Raw genomic sequence first — 15,603 nt, forward strand, 5'->3', positions numbered from 1 at the left:
AACAGATTTTGTTTGTGTGATTTTAAAACAATTCAGCTTTAAAAGCATTGCGGATTTTCACAATACTTTTTTATGAAAAACTCATCCCCTGCCTGCCCCCACCCACCCGGTAATTTAGGTAATTGCCTCAAGAATTCGGTCATTGAGCCCTGGCTGGTGTGGCTTAGCGGATTGAGTGATGGCCTGCGAACCAAGGGGTCACCAGTTCGATTCCCCGTTTGGGCACATGCCTGGGTTACAGACCAGGTCCCCAGTAGGGGGTGTACAAGAGGCAACCACACATTAATATTTCTCTCCCTCTCTTTGTCCCTCCCTTCCCCTCTCCCTGGGGTGGGGGGGGGACAGAACCGAAACAGAAATCAGAAGCCTCTGCCCACTAATAAGTCTGAATTTCTCTACCAGGGAGAAGTGCCCCAGACAAGAGATTTTTGTCGTGTATCTTCACAAAATAAATAGCAAGATGTCAGGCTCCTCACTGTTTAAGATGCGATTTGTTCACCTGGACCTTAAAGGAGCCCCGCCTAAGGTCTCCTACTTCTCGGAGGTAGGAGCTCCCTTTTCCCTTGAGGGAACCACTTTGGGTTCAGTCTTCCAAGTTGTGAACAGAGTCTTATAGAAATGTGTGCTTGGAACCCAGCTGTGACACCCGAATGGAGGGGGCCCAGCTCTGTGTATAGTAGACAAGACGTAGTGCCCATGTCCTTGAGGACAGGAATTCACATCCTTTGAAATAAAGCCGGAGTAATGGGGAAGCCCACGAAGTGGCCAGCACCTCTGTTTCTTCTCTGGCTCCTGCCAGGCATGCACCCCCACCCCATTCCCATGCTCAAAGAGGCTCCTCTGTGCTGTGTGTGGCCGGACAAGCTGCGTGCTCTGACCCTGCAGCTGGTGGGCCGAGCTCGCTCAGCCCTCCCGCCCCAGCTCAGCCACCAGTCAGCTGCTGTTCAGAGGCGCTGCTCTAGGGTGTGCGGTCTCCCTACCCAGGTGCCAGGTAAAGATGTTACTGTGTTAGAGAGTTCAGTTTGACGTAACACAAAGTACACATTCCTGGTACAAGGTCACAGGGAGGATGCACGTGCAGTCCCACGTGCGTGAGGTGGAAGGGTCCTGTGCCACATGTGTGTCCTTCCCACGGTCACTCCCCGCCACCCCCTCTGCCGCCAGGTTTTCCCTCTGTTCCGTGCCCTGGGTGCAGACGGCCTCCTCATCGAGTATGAGGACATGTTTCCCTACGAGGGCCACCTGCGGCTGCTGCGGGCCCCGCACGCGTACAGGTACCTGCCCCAGGAAGGTGGCTGCACGCAGAGAGGACAGTGTGGGGGGCGGCCACCTGGGGACGCGGGCGGGGCAGGCGAGGTCTTTGCCTGGTTGGACAACCTGTTTGTCTTTTTAAGCGTGTGTCTCTGATTAAAATAAAACGCGTTCCCAGCAGAGGGGAAGCTGTGTCCTCGTGGTGGGCAGGTGTGTAGTGCCAAGGGAACCTTCAGCAGGTGCCGTGCAGGGGAAGGAGGGCTCCCCTTGAGGCCGCTGTGGATCTTTCTGGGAAGGCGGAGACTCGAGGGAGAGGCTCGGAGTCCGCGACATGGGATATGGTGGTCCTGGGTGTGCCCCGCTGGCTTCGAGATTACAGCGTCCACGTAAACCAGGAGCAAACAGCCCAAAGAAGCAGGGGCGAAGGACAATAAACAGATGATAGCCATAGAAGAAATGAAAACAACAATGAAATACCATTTTGCTACCAGATTGGTGAACCCTTTTAAAAAAACCATGACACTCTGGTGGTCACGAGGGCAAGAAACAGCAGACATTCTGCTGGCGGGCAGCAAAGAGCCAGGCCTTTTGGGGTGTCGGGGTGTGTGTCAGGGCCCCCCAGCGTGTGGGGGCGCAGCCCTACAGGTGGGCTCGGGAGGGGTGGTCAGGCCGTTGCTCCGCGGTGAGGTCGCCCAGGGTTCCGATTTCCTTCGCGCTCCCCTGTTCTTCCTACAGTGGCTTCACTTTGTTGATGTGTGTTTTTAAGTGAAAAAGCTGTTTAGGGCCAAGGGAGAACTTCACACAGTCAGAACATTTTTAGAGCTGATTAACCTAAGGGATGGTTTAGTCACATAGAGAAACTGGAAGTCACTTTCTTCTGAGGTAGATTCACAGGCGGCAACTCTGGTGGAGGGACTGTCGGCCCAGCTCACACCTCCCCCACGGGGGGGTGGGGCGTTTGGCCCTCCACTGGGAAGGGCCTTTGTTTCCTCTCTTGAGGAAATCACCTGCTTTTTCTCTAAAGCCCAGATGGTGAACGCTTTAGGCTTGGCCTGCCTGGCTCCGGTCCCCACTCTCCGTGGGGCAGAAGCAGCCCCAGGTGGCAGGTGAATGATGGACAGTGTGTGGCTGTGTTCCAGCAGTACCACTTGGGGGCGCTGAAACACGTTTCTGAATCATTTTAAATTCCGGCACCGTCCTTAGGTTGCTGCTGTGTGGCAGCCTGCCTCCCCTGCTCTCGTGCGTGATTCGCATGGCGATTTCTGGGGAAAGGACTTCAGCGTCCTGTAGTCTGGGTGGGAACAGCTGGTAAAAAGCTGTTCCTGGGGGCTGTACATCACTTCCACAACTTCTAGGGCGGGGGCGTCTCTGACACGGTCACAGTCCCTGTTGAGCTTTTCGGAGATAGGACTGCACTAGTTTGCCCTGGCACCCAACCCGGAGGTGCAGGGAAGGGTGGCCAGGAGTTGATGTGACCTTCTCAGGTGACTTGGTCTCTGCAGCCCCTCGGAACTCAAGGAGATCCTGCACCTGGCCGCACAGAATGAGCTGGAGGTCATCCCCCTGGTGCAGACGTTCGGGCACATGGAGGTAAGGGAGGAGTGGGAGTCCCCGGTGCCCAGGTGTGGGGGTTCGGCGCCGTGGCAGGGAGCAGCTTGGCACTTCAGGGACAGGATCTCGGAAGCCCCTGCGAACAGCTGGAGAGCGTGGAGCAGTGGGCCAGGCCCCCTCTGCCCCAGGTGAAGGCAGAGCCGGGGACGGTGCTGCCTCCGAGCCGGGGCCCTGGCTGTCTGCTTCCTAACTGTGCTCATCAAAGTGTGACCGAGCAGCAGCAAGAAGAGGGGACACGCTTTCTGTTTTCTGTGTGTCGTTCCCTTGCTTCATGTGGGAAGCACACTCCCGTGCTCCCCTGGGACCGTCAGACCGTTTCCCAGTCCATGACCGTGGGAAGCGATGAGACGCAGGTGGGCCCTGTGCTGCCCTCTGACAGAGGCACCTGTGACTGACAGATGCACCTGTGAGAGCTGCTGACCGACAGCCTCCCTGTGTCCTTGCGGTCTGGAGCCTGGAGCCGGGATTCTCTCCCGGGACCAGCCCCCACTGGCCGGGTCCCTCTCATGGCTTTACTCAGGGCTCTAATCACTTTCCGCCTCTGGGCCCCCCCAAAGGTTGTTCTTGACAAATGGTTCTGCCTGGCTCTTGTTTGGGGGGCGATTCCCTGACCTCTTGTGTACCTGGAGCAAGAAGTCCGCCCAGCCTGTGATTCTGCATGTGAAGGGGGCCTGTCTGCTCAGTCCCCACTCAGCCCATTCGGAGAGGCTGGGCTGGGACGCGGCCACTGGGCAGCCCCCGCTCTGCCGCCCGCCACCGTGCCCAGCCTCTGCAGGGGGCTTGGCACAGGGCTGGGGGCATGGACGGAGACTCGGCCTGTCAGGACACCGAGGCAGGAGCCTGGCTGTGGGTTCCCTCCCGAGCCATCCCTTGCTGCAGGGGCTCTGGCGGGAGCCCCCCTCCCCAGGCCCCCGACCACCCTTCTGCTCTCTCTCCACAGTTCGTGCTGAAGCACGAGGCATTCGCTCACCTGCGGGAAGTGACGCTTTTCCCCAACACCCTGAACCCGCACGAGGCCGAGTCCCTGGCTCTGGTCGCAGCCATGGTCAGCCAGGTCTTGGAGCTGCACCCTGGGGCCCGGTGGTTCCACCTCGGCTGTGACGAGGTGGGTGCCTGTGTCCCGTCTCACACTGGCCACGTCCACAGCAATGTCATGTCCTCCCTTTGCCTTCTCCACCTCGTGGCTGCTTCTCTGAAACAAGAAATGGCCCACGTGCCGAAGGACAGAGGCGGTCCGACGAGGGAGGGCTGGGCCCGAGCCCGCGGTGCCACCCCTGTGCCCCCACGCCAGGGGGATTCGTGCCTCCGGGGTTGGCAGCGAGTGCAGGTTTGAGCTGGTTACTTTATCCGACCGAAGAAATGCAGTTTTAGGAAATACCACTTTGGGGCCATGGAGCACCGGTGGGAAAAGGTGGTCATGTGGGGGGTGGCGCCGTGCCTTCCCCCCACCCTCCCACCGCCTTGTTCTGGTTCACTATTTCCCGAGAAACTTGGGTGCGCCCAGGAGGGTGCTGAGCGTGGCAGGGGCTTTGCACACGTTTGAGCTCGAGAATTGATCCTTTTCTTCACAGGAAACCCTTTTTTGCAGAGGTAAAATGCAACCTAAAATCTACCATTCTAACCATTTTAAAGTATGTGAGTCGGTGCCTCTTAAGTATTAGGTCGGCCAAGCAGTTCACCTGGCTTTTCCAGACGATGGCTCTGGCAGCGCTTAGCCGTCTTCAGCCTCGTCCCGAACAGTGTGGTCACACTGTCCTGTGACGGCTGTTGTGTCAGCGCGCACGAAGAACAGTCAGAATCGGGGCCTTTTTGTGTAGCCATTTTAATATTGAAGGGGGAAGAAAATACGCAACGCTTTTGGCATATTGTGCTTTATTTAAGAAAAGTAAAAACTCAACTGAAACCCAGAATAAAGATTTGTGCTGTGACTGATCGAACCTGACAAGAGTGGTTTGCGAAGTTTCGTGCTAGAGATCTCTCGCTGGACGGCGCTGCACGGCTGGGCGGGCCAGGGAAGTGTAGCAGGCAGATGGAGACGTGAATCGAGAACAGTCCGTGTTGCACCATGAGGGAGGCGCCGACGTGCTCAAAATATCCTTCTCAGTGACTGTGAAAAAATGTTACTTCATGGAGAAAACTGAACGGACTTTTGGGCCGACCTGATACATTCGTGATGCTGTGCGACCGTCACCGGCATCCGTGGGGCCTTCCCTCCCCTCGAGGGGAACCCACGCCCCTCAAGCAGTCGGCCCCCTCCCCTGCCTGGCCACCGCTTCGTGTTTGTGGGTTTGCTGGGTAGCGTGTGGCCCTCTGCGCCCAGCGCTGTCCTGAGTGGGAAGCTGAGTGACACTCTGGTGTGTGGGGGGACGTGGGGTGCTGGGCGTCCTGCTGGGGGACATCAGGGTTATTGCTCTCCAGAGCTGCTGAGAAAGGGACTCTCAAGCGGGAGTTTGGGTCTCGGTGGGGAGGGCAGGGTCCCACTTTGCCACCGGCTCCTCACCTGCTGCTTCCCCTGGGGGATCCGCGGCCACGGCCTGCGCCCCTGGTCGCTCCTGAGCGTGTCCCAAGGTGACCGTGTCCTGTCTCCCCCATCCAGGTCTGTCACCTCGGGGAGGGCGAGGCATCCAGACAGTGGCTGCAGCAGGCTCAGAACTCCACAGCCACCCTGTGTCTGTCCCACATGCGGGCTGTGGCCAGCCTCACGCGGGCCCGACGCCCCGGCCTGACGCCCCTGGTGTGGGACGACATGCTGCGGGACGTCCCCGAGGACCAGCTGTCAGGTCAGCCCGAGGTCAGCCCGCCCGTCTGGGGGAGGGGGAGGGGCAGAGCTGTGGCTGATCCCGGTCTGCTGAGTGGGGGAGCGAGTGAAAAGGCCGCAGACAATCGGTCCCCATAGAACCGCTGCTTAAACTCCCTCACACAGAACGCCGCCATTCCCCCGAAAGGCGGTGAGGACCTTGCAGGGCTGCGGCAGGATGGGTCTGAATCGGGGGGGGGGGGGGGGAGTGAGGCCTCAAGGGGCCCTGGCTGCATCAAGGGTGGCAGCAGCCTCTCCAGTCCCCGGGCTCACCCTGCCTGGGTCTTTGGGACGAGACAGGAGGTTGGGGTGGTTACCCCGGCTCCGGCAGAGCTGGGGTTACCCCAGTCCCCCCTACCCAGACCGGTACCCACATGTGGCCACTCCGGTTTTGTTAGCATTCGTTACAACTCAGTCCACTTAGCAGCGTGTTCCCGGGCACCTGGGCCTGGCGGCGGGCGGACGGAGTGGTCCACCTGTGCGGGGGGCTCTGGACCCCTGGCTGGGCCGGAGTCCGGGAGACTGGTCGTTGTCGTGGCTGCTGGCTTCCAGGAAGTGAGAGCAGCACAGTGTGGAGTCTGTCCTGGAAAAGAGGGCGTGTGTTCCTTTTTGTGTGAGAACATGGGCAGAATGCCGGAGACGGCTCCGGCGGGCTCGGTGCTCACGGCCCCTCTCTGCCCCCAGCATCGGGGCTGCCGCAGCTGGTGGAGCCGGTGCTCTGGGACTACGGGGCCGACCTGGACGTCCGTGGCAAGGGTCAGTACCGCGTTGCCGGAGGAGACCCTGTCGCCCTGACGGCACAGCTGGGGGGATGCAGGGCCCCCGTCTCCCAGCCCATCGGAACCCGTGACTTGCCTCTGGTTCACTGCCCAGGGGCCCAGGCCCTCAGGGGGACGGCCTGTCCTGGTGGGCACGTGAACAGGGGCACGCGAACTGGGGCACCTGTGAGCGGCGGGGGCCTGCCCTCCCTGAGATGGGCACCCTCCAGGCCTCGTGGGTGTGGGCTGCCGTGGTTTCTGTCTGCACAGCGTGGAGTCGGGCCTCCCGGTTCAGGCTTGGTGGCCGCAGCCGCCTCAGGGCCCGGTCTCACCCGCTGCTCTCTTGCTCAGTGCTCCTCGTGGAAAAGTACCAGAAGTGCGGTTTCCCCCGGCTCTGGGCCGCCAGTGCCTTCAAGGGGGCCACGGGGCCGCACCAGACCCTGCCGCCCGTCGAGCACCACGTCCGGAACAACGTGCAGTGGCTGCAGGTGGCGGCCTGTGGGCCGGCGGACGTGTTCCAGGGCATCGTCCTGACCGGCTGGCAGAGGTGAGGCCGCCCAGCCCCCATCCTGGGAGGGGAAGCGGCTCCCGCGGCTGGGTCACATCGCCCTCCACTGCTTGAAGCCTGGGTCTGCGACCTTTCTCATTGGCAGGAGAGAAGGGCGGGTGCTCTGGGGACAGTGTGGGAGGCGTGTGGGGCTCTCACACCCTGTTAGTTGCCCCCACATCCTGCATGTCAGGGCCCCCGTGGACTCTGGTCTGCGTGCACGTCTGCAGTCTCCGTGAGGCCACTGCATGGGGCCCCTGCACAGTGGGAACCGGGACAGATGATGGCTCTTCGGGATTTCATACCACTTGGAAATCTGAGCTCGGAACTGACCGCTGTCCTGGCCAAGTCCTAGCTGCAGTCCTACCCTAGCATCCGGGGGAGGGGGAGGCCAGCTGGCCCCAGCACCAAGGGCAGCTGGAGGCAGGGCCTGCAAGGGGAGTTCCTCCTCCCTCGCTAGCAGAATTGTCGGAGTGGTGACCACGAAGCAATGGCCAGGCAGGGCTGTGTGCGTGGGGCTGGCACACCAGGGCGCTAAGGGCAAGCAGCCTGCTCTTCAGAAGCTGGGAGGCCCGCCATGGGGTGCAGGGGCTGGGGCGGAGGGGCAGGAGCTGAGCGCCTCCCCTGTGGACTCAGGTACGACCACTTCTCTGTGCTCTGCGAGCTGCTGCCTGCGGGGATCCCATCCCTGGCCGCCTGCCTGCAGTCGCTGCTACACGGTACGGTGCCCTGCTCTCCCGGGAGGCTGGTGGGGGGAGGGCAGGGGTCCCCCCAGGGCCCACGTCCTCTGGGTGGGACTGCAGTTCCTCAGCAGTTCAGGGTGGGGGGACGACACGGCCACCGAGGCTCGGTTACCTCCACCGGCTGCCAGCCCAGGTTTTCAAGCCTAAACCCAAGGCAGGCTGGGAAGTTAGGGAGCATACCCCCCAGACAGAGCGAGCCCTGGAAAGGAACCCATCTCACCTCGGACGAGGAAAGAGGTGCCACCTTGGCCCCCCACCTCCAGTGCCCCCACGGGAAGGAACCTGGGGACGGGTCCAGGGCAGCGCCCGGAGCAGCCAGTCGGCAGGGAGGGCTGGTCACAGCCGTGTGCATTTGACACCTCGGAGGGAGTCGGCACGAGGACACACGTTGGCACAGAAACACATCTGGGGACACAGTGGGGGGTGGGGCCGGCAGCAAACAAGCATCGGGAGGCACAGGCTGCCGGCAAGATGGCAGGAGGGGCCTGGGCGGGGTCGGCAGAGCACGTGCGGTGCTGGCTGAGCCTGGTGCCCAGGGCCATCCAGGTGGGTGCTGTCACCACGCCGACTGGGAGGCCTGTGCACACGGCACCCCTGCCTCACTGGTGTGTTTCCATTGCCCCCGGAGTCCGGGACCCCAGGGGGGAGGCCGTGCCTCAGCCCAGCAGTCTCCGGGCCGTGGTCCTGCCGGCCGTGCAGGTCTTAGTTCTTTTCTCTAATTTTTTATTTAACGAACACATTTTCATGTGTCTCATGAGAAGCAGCAGGGTCTCCTTGGGGTTGGCACGTGCCTGGCTGGCCTGGCCAGCAGCCCTCCCGGTCCGCTGCCCCCCACAGCCAGGGGGTCCAGGCCTCGTGGGCACCTGCAGAGGCCCCCTGAGCCCCCGTCTCCGGTTGGTTGCAGGGGGCTTTGCTGAAGAAGCTAGAGCAAGAGTGGAGAGTCTTCTCGGGACCCCAAGCCTGGAAATGACCAGTTTTGCGAGGTGACCTCCTGCCCCCAGCCCAATGCCCATCCCGGTTGGCCCCCAGCTCTGCCCCCCGATCCTGCTTGGCCGGTCTCAGTGCCTGGGTTCTCTGTGCAGTGAGGGGGCCGGCTCCTTCCCCGGCAGCGACATCCTGGCCCTCGTCACGCAGGTTGGCCTCCACCTGCGCGGCTCTGTGGACGAGATGCTGCAGAGGGACAGGTGAGTGAGGGCCCGCCCCGCCCCGCCCCGCCCCGCCCCAAAACTTCCCAGGGAGAAAACGACTTAAAAATCTCTGCCGGACTGTTGAAGTGTTTCAGAGGTGTTGTTTAAAACCACCCAAGGCTGCCTTGCCCCCTTCCCTGGGGCCCACCCGTGTGTGGGGGTTTGTCCACAGGTACGTGACGGGCTGGTTCAGCCCCTACCATCGCAGGCGGAAGCTCATCCACCCGGTCATGGTCCAGCACATCCAGCCCCAGGTGCTCAGGTAACCCACCCCTTGCACAGCACCTACCCCTGGGGCTGTGTGTCCTATGCCACATGGTGGCAGCTGTGGCCATCGCCTGTGACAGGCTTTCTAAGTATCACAAGTGACTCAGCCTCACTGAGTTGGCTGTCCCCCTGAACGTTAGGGAGCCCATGGTGGTCCTAGCCTAAAAAGGGGGTGACCAGAATTACCTGGGCAGGGTCCAGACCACCTGGGCCAGTCCTGGGGCCAGCACACCATGAGCTTGAGTCCTCCTGGCACCGGGGGGACAGGGTCCTGTTGGCCAGCCCTCCCCGGGGCACTCCCGGCTGGTCTGAGGCCAGTGCAGGTGCCCCACTGGGTGCGGGGTGTTGTGCACCACTGACAAGTGTGGGTGCTGGCAGCCCCGAGCAGAGGCACAGGGCTGCGCTGCTGCGCAGGGTCCTCACCAGGGCCCACCGCCGTCTGGGGCCCGCAGTCTCCTGGCCAGGTGGAGCGCTCTTGTGCGGGAGCTGGAGGCCGCCCTGCACCGCGTCTTCCACGAGGACGCCGTGGACGAGTGGCTGGAGGAGAACGTGCAGCCCGGCCTGGGGCAGCTGCAGGCGCTGCTGCAGGATCTTGGCGAGGCTGCCGGGCTCCAGGCACCGCTGACCAGCCCCGGCTCTGACACTGGCCAGGATCCCTGAGGGGGCCCATTGCGCCTGGCCTGCCACCAGGCAGGCAGTGCCCCCTGCACAGGGCTGTCACTGGGGAGGGGGAAGCAGAAGACGTGGAAGGAAACGCAGACCTGTTTACTGACTGGCACGAACTTTAATTCTTGTGAAATAAAGTGGAAAGTAGGGGTTGGAAGCTGTGCTACTGGGAGTATGACCGACCTCACTGGGCCCTGGCTGAGCCAGGCCTCCCACTGGCCCCCATGGAGGGTGGGACACCTCACAGCCTTGGCAGGAATGTACCAGAAGCAAACCAGTTACAACATTTTACTTTATTTTAGAAAAAAGCATCTCAGATTTGTGTGTTTGAAAACCTAACCTCTGGAGGTCTAAATGACCATGTTCCCATTCGAAGAGTGGGCTGGCTGGGCCCCGCTGAGGAGCGGGAGGGTGGCTGGAAACCGCCGTCTTTCCTGACGTCCAGGCGGCCTTGGCCCAGCTGGGGCGACCCCAAGGTGCTGCAGACTGTGCGCAGTTGACCGTGCTCTGAGGTGCTCTCTGGCCCCATTATGTGGGTGCAGCCCATATCCTGCCACGCATGGACAGACCCCAGGGTTGGAGAGATCCTGGGGTCTGACTTCCAGGGAGGAAGTCCTGGCTTTAAACACTGAGCAAAGCTGGAAGAAACCCTTCTCTCGTGGAGCGGCCTTGCCAGGGCTGAGGGTCCCCGCCCGTGACAGCCCAGTGCATCCTGGTTGGTTCCGAGATGAGCCAACTTGAGGGAGGAGTCTCTCTGCTGGGGAGGCCAGGTGGGCCCCTGCTACCCACGGGTGGGACCTCACTTCTGACCACCGAGGACGTCTGCCCAGGGGATGTGGTGTGGGGGGCCGGAAGTAATGCTGGGGTTCCTGGGGACTATGTGCCAGCTTCTGTGTCCACGGCCTGACCCAGCCACTGGGCCCACGCTCACCTGCCCAGCCGCACCCTGGGGAGCCTTCCCCTCTCAGAGGCCCCAGCCCCACAGCGCTGGTGGGCCGTGGGGTGTGTCTGTCTACTTGCTCTCCACGCTGCCCACCTGGGCCCACGCTCTCCCTGGGCACCTTGGAGCCACAGAGACGGTCTAGCCGGGGCTCTGCTCAGAGAGCTGCAGGAGTGGCCAAGGGTCCACACTGGGGCTGCCGGGGACACAGCTGGGTGACGAGGAGGAAGACTAGCCAGTGGCCCGTCAGGCCTGCTAAGGTGCCGTCAGGGCCGAGCCCAGGGGCTCCGTGGGGTCAGCTCTGGCCCCCGGGGACGTCGGCCTCACTGTCGCTACTCTGAGACAGCTCCCCAGGGCTCTCGAGGCGGTGCAGCTCCAGGAAGGCAGTGATGAGTTTGGCGATGGCTTCCACGTCACTGGGTCAGACGGGCACGGGGAGGAAGACTGGGTTACCACGATAGAGGTGCAGCCAGAAAGACAACACCAGTCCCACCCTGCACCTCCGCCACCCCCAGGGCTCCCCAGCAGGCCCTTCTGATCTGGCCCTCACCCTCACCTGACCCCAGCCCAGCCCTGTCCCCATGGGGACCCATGACATCCCCTGGCAGTGGGGGCAGGCCTCCCCATGGTTCCTTTCCCCCTGTGCCCCGCTATTCTGTTGCAAGGGCCACCTGACCGGCAAGGATGACTCTCCCAAGGCTCACCTGCGGCGGCCCATGACGGCGCTCTGGGTGAGGGGGTGGGAGAAGCCCGTGGCGGAGCGCAGCACCACCACGAAGCCCCGCCCGAAGTACCGCACCTTCTCCTCCTCCACGTTCACGTCCTGGATGTCGTGCAGCAGGACGACCACTGCAGTGGGCACAGGGCAGGGCAGCTCAGGGCAGCATCCCCCCACACTTGCCATGAAGCAGAAAGCACTGGTCAGTGTCACAGGCTGGACCTCAGAAGACAGCCAAGACCCTGACCTTGGATGTCACAGGTCAGTGACCACAGAGCATGGTCACGCATCTGCTGGGTGGAGGCCAGTCTAGGTGAGAAGGAACGTCCGGCGGACCCATCGTGGCCTGGAAAGGCCTGCTGTCCTCTCACGACCACCCTGCAGTGGCGGTGCCCATCCTGCTGCTGCTTCTCCCAGCTGCTGAAAATGCCGTCCTGGTCCCCATGGCTAGTCAACAACCCAGGGAGGCCTGGCAACACGCTTCAGGCCGGGACCTGTCCGGGCGGACCTCTTGGTAAGCCCATGTCCATCCAAGAGGTGGGACACAACCCTGAGTACCAAGCAGCCAGCCAGGACACAGCCTGTTTCCAGGCCCTGGGCCCGTCCCAGCTGTCACTCGGTCCTCGGTCCAGCCAGGAGGAGCCTGTGCCCTGGCCTGCCCTATGTCTCACCTTGGTCGTGGCCCGCTCTGAAGAGAGTGAGAAGCTTCTTGTACAAGCTGAACGTCTTCAGCACGACCTTCCCGGTGCCCTTGTCAAAGATGGCCTCCTGGAAAACCGGCCACAAGGTGGTCACAGGCTGCTGGCCTCGGTGTACAAGCTGACTGGGCACAGACCTCCAGGGAGGGGCCCGGGGCCCCCGACTTGCCTGCCCTCACCACAGCAGACCTCTTCCTTGCCCTCCTAGTTGGCATCCCTGACCCAACCCCCAAGTGCTGCTCCGCCAAAGCCAAACACTGCAGCCTGACCCCCAGGATCCTGGCAGGTGAGTGACCCAGGGGCAGGGCCTCTTTCCTCTTTACAAGCAAAAGTACAGGGCAAAGTCATCCAGTGTGGGGAGGGCAGTGGGGGTCAAAGGCCAGACAGCAGTCCAGGGCCAGGCAGCTCAGGACCAGCAAGAGGAAAGGGAGGGGGTGGTCACCAAGCGCGCAGAGGAGTGCACTTGCTCCTCACTTCACTCTGTACTGCGGAAACTCTGGGAAGGAAAGAATTTGGGTAAAAACCATCATGACAAGCCTCTAGGAGAAAAGCGGCTTCAGAAGAGTCCTTGGCCTAGGAGCAGTGACGGACAGGCAACACCCAGGGGCTGAGCCCCGGCACCTGGGAGCTGCCGCACTGACACCTCGGAGTGCGGCGTCAGGCCTGGTCCCCACTGCAGGGGCTGGGGCCCGGGCAGCCTCACCTCCCAGTCCTCCAGGTTCTGCACAGCCACGAACAGGCAGCCTGTGACGTAGAAGAGCTTCCATCCCAGGCTGTCTGGGGACAAACACAGGACACGCCAGGTGAGGGCAGCAGCAGAGGACCAAGGCTGCAGGATCGGCACCCGGGGGCCCTGCCTGTCATCAGCTCTGCCCTCACTGTCCCCTGGGTGTCACTCAAGACAGGTGGTTCCCAGCACAGTTAGTGGTGGGGTCAGGGGGGAAGGCTTACAGGGAACAGCTAAAAGTGCAGCTCCTCCTTCAACAGAACCTTAAGCAAATGCAAGAGAGAACCTTCCTGAAGAACATTTTCTTTTCTTTTACAGTCAAACTCAGTAGTGGGGGACAATTATGTTTGGCACAGGAAAATGCCCGAGATATAGGTGAGGTGGAGGCTGCACGGGACGTGAGCATGAGGGAGAATGTACAGCACCCAGAGGTGGGGCCACTTGGGAACCATTAGGAGCCAGAGGGACCTGTGCTCCCCAAGGCCAGGCCTCGGTGGACTGGAAATGATGGGCTCTCCTTCTTTTCTCTCCTTTCCAAAGAGCCGAGGAAGCTACTGGGAGCAGGCGCTGCACTCACCTCCACTGTAGTAGGCAGCGGCCAGGCCGATTGACAAGATTCCTGCAGACAGAAAGCAGGCACTTTGGTGTTGGGCCACCGCCAGCCGTGAGCCCGCCTCCTTCCCACTGCCACCGATGGCTGTGGGTGGGGGGCAGGGGAGAGAAGACCCCCGGGCTCAGGCCTGGGGGAACTTTGTTCAGAAGCATGGTCTGTACACCGGACATGTCCATCCACATGCAATCCAGAGCTGACTGGGAAGCACACGGAGGAGCCCCGTGTGGGTTTTACCCCAATAGTAAGTTCATGGTGCAGAATAAAGACGAGACTGCGTAAGGAATCACAACAGGATGTTGGAGGAGACACAGGGAGGCCACATGCAGGGTCACGAAAGAGGGACCAGAGACAGGCCATGGAGAGCACGGCGGCACCTCCTCACACCTGCGAACCAGTCACAGGTGCAGCTGCCCAGCAGGTGCAGGGACGGAAGCCAGGGCAGCCTCCACCACTTAAGGAAAAAAGGAACGCACCATCGCCCCTCACGTGGGCCTGAGCATAAATCAGACCTGCAGCCCGGTGTGCAAAAGCAAGGGGGAGCTTGGGGCATTCAGCAGAGCACGCAGCGTTAACTAAGCGCTCTTCAGTGGTGAAAAAGGCCAGGCAGGCACACAAGTGTAACAGCATGGACAGAGCATAGAACCCGGAAGAATACAAAGAAATAAAATAGTTCTGTATCTTGGAGAAGTAAATCAAAAGATGGAAAACTTAAGTTTCACCCTCATCCTTTTTCAAAGTTAGGGTTTTCAGCTGGGGGTCAATATGCAGACCCTTACCGACCAGCAGGGACCAGGACCGGATGCCTGGAGACCTCTTCAGATGGAGGCAGGAGCTGCTGCGCCTCTCCACCTGCATGTACATCCCAGGGCTGTGCAGGCACCACTCAATAGGAGACTGGGCTGGGAAGGGCAGACACATGGACAACTGGAGCTCAGTGGCCACTGCCCAGGCAGGTGCCAGCTCTCCAGGGCAGGGGGCCCGGCTGGCCCGCCAGCAAGGCCTGCACGGACTGGGGGACCGGTAGGCCTCCGATGACCACCGTCTTTCTGGTTCTGCATATCACCCTATACCCCAGGGACCTGTTTCCTCTGGAAAGATGGCCCTTCTCTGCTCAATTATACTGACTGCCACTGGGCTGCTCGCCCTGCTCCAAAAACCACCAACCGGCATTTGATCCTCACCTGCTCCATCTAACCCGGAAACTTTAGCCCCCCAGCCACCTTCAAGCTCCTGGGACCTCACCGGGTCCTAGCAGAACGCCCTGACGTCCCTGTGCGGGTCCCCGCCAAAAAAACGGAACAGCCTGTCTCGTGGTCTGAGTGCGCTCTGGCGTGGACGGAAGAAGCCAGCCGTGCAGCCTCCTTGGCTGCGGGAGGGAGAAGTGACCCTGCAGACGACCAAGCCTGCCGGGTCGAGTCAAATCCCTGAAACCGCGGGTGCTGTTCGCCCAGGAACGCTGCATCTGCGCTCGTCTCTGCCCTCCCCTGCCCGCATAGCGAGGTCGCCGGCCTGGGCGAGGGGAGCCGCCAGCGGCCTGACTCCTGCAGCCCCCGGACGCCTCCCGAGCCCACGCCCTGGAGAGTGGAGCCCGCAAGCCCCGCCGCCCCCCCCCCCCCGCCCGCGCCACCCGGACAGCAGCCATGGCCCCACACCTACCGAAAACGCCGACTGGTGGGCGGGGGCGCGGAGCGGGACCTGAGGCCGCGGCTGGGGCGGCTGACTTCCGGAGCTGTGGGCGGGGCCGCGCCGACTTCCGGGCCCGTGGGCTGGGGCCTCTGCATTAGGAAGTAGAAGGTGGTTACTGAAAGTTACCGTTGCGAGATGGCGGTGCAGCCTCTAAACGGCAGAATTTCGGTGGAGCTGAGGAAGGTAATGGACCAGGACAGCGCTGACTGCGCACCTCCCACTGAACCACCCCGACATCCCGGAATCGTCCTGGCGTCGGGGCAGAGAAGCGGAGCCGGCGGATGCGAGCGGAGAGCGGGGGTCTGCGCAGTGGCGGCCGCGGAGGCCCGGCCTGAGAACGACTGTCATTTACATCTCAGAAAGCCGTTTAAAAAGAAAAAAAATAGAAAGAACC

General features: G+C 61.8%; 2 protein-coding genes across 5 annotated transcripts; one reads left to right on the top strand and one right to left on the bottom strand.

Annotated features, from left to right (window-relative positions):
• The first annotated feature begins 436 nt into the window (after positions 1-436).
• On the top strand, positions 437-9,984 carry HEXD (hexosaminidase D). Its single transcript, XM_037157833.2, has 12 exons — positions 437-544; positions 1,165-1,274; positions 2,754-2,841; positions 3,803-3,967; positions 5,459-5,642; positions 6,344-6,415; positions 6,769-6,964; positions 7,601-7,683; positions 8,612-8,690; positions 8,790-8,891; positions 9,067-9,156; positions 9,614-9,984. The coding sequence occupies exons 1-12, from the start codon at positions 461-463 to the stop codon at positions 9,819-9,821; spliced, it is 1,461 nt and encodes a 486-aa protein (XP_037013728.2). The 5' UTR covers positions 437-460; the 3' UTR covers positions 9,822-9,984.
• A 117-nt stretch (positions 9,985-10,101) lies between these two features.
• On the bottom strand, positions 10,102-15,279 carry LOC119058554 (cytochrome b-245 chaperone 1). 4 transcript variants are annotated; one of them, XM_053659942.1, is made up of 7 exons: positions 15,180-15,279; positions 14,300-14,422; positions 13,488-13,529; positions 12,887-12,960; positions 12,157-12,253; positions 11,472-11,616; positions 10,102-11,183 (listed from the first exon to the last, which is right to left on the bottom strand). In XM_053659942.1, the coding sequence occupies exons 2-7, from the start codon at positions 14,382-14,384 to the stop codon at positions 11,063-11,065; spliced, it is 564 nt and encodes a 187-aa protein (XP_053515917.1). In that variant the 5' UTR covers positions 14,385-14,422; positions 15,180-15,279; the 3' UTR covers positions 10,102-11,062. The 4 variants fall into 4 exon arrangements, 3 of the variants coding, with proteins under 3 accessions (XP_053515917.1, XP_053515900.1, XP_053515906.1); XM_053659925.1 differs by lacking the exon at positions 15,180-15,279 and adding an exon at positions 14,766-15,080; XR_008390602.1 differs by lacking the exons at positions 10,102-11,183; positions 15,180-15,279 and adding exons at positions 11,733-11,979; positions 14,766-15,092 and having other exon boundaries at positions 11,535-11,616.
• Positions 15,280-15,603: the final 324 nt, after the last annotated feature.

This window comes from Artibeus jamaicensis, unplaced genomic scaffold (genome assembly GCF_021234435.1).
Source record: "Artibeus jamaicensis isolate MK-2021 breed Jamaican fruit bat unplaced genomic scaffold, CSHL_Jam_final contig_2259, whole genome shotgun sequence".
NCBI lineage: Eukaryota > Metazoa > Chordata > Mammalia > Chiroptera > Phyllostomidae > Artibeus > Artibeus jamaicensis.

Coding starts and splice junctions, on each gene's coding strand:
- HEXD (XM_037157833.2), top strand. CDS start 461: ATGTCAGGCTCCTCACTGTTTAAGATGCGATTTGTTCACCTGGACCTT. Junction 5,643..6,343: donor CCCCGAGGACCAGCTGTCAG/GTCAGCCCGAGG, acceptor CTCTGCCCCCAG/CATCGGGGCTGCCGCAGCTG. Junction 7,684..8,611: donor CCTGCAGTCGCTGCTACACG/GTACGGTGCCCT, acceptor GGTTGGTTGCAG/GGGGCTTTGCTGAAGAAGCT.
- LOC119058554 (XM_053659925.1), bottom strand. CDS start 14,985: ATGCAGCGTTCCTGGGCGAACAGCACCCGCGGTTTCAGGGATTTGACT. Junction 12,961..13,487: donor CGCTGCCTACTACAGTGGAG/GTGAGTGCAGCG, acceptor GTTTGTCCCCAG/ACAGCCTGGGATGGAAGCTC. Junction 11,184..11,471: donor GCCGTCATGGGCCGCCGCAG/GTGAGCCTTGGG, acceptor CGTCTGACCCAG/TGACGTGGAAGCCATCGCCA.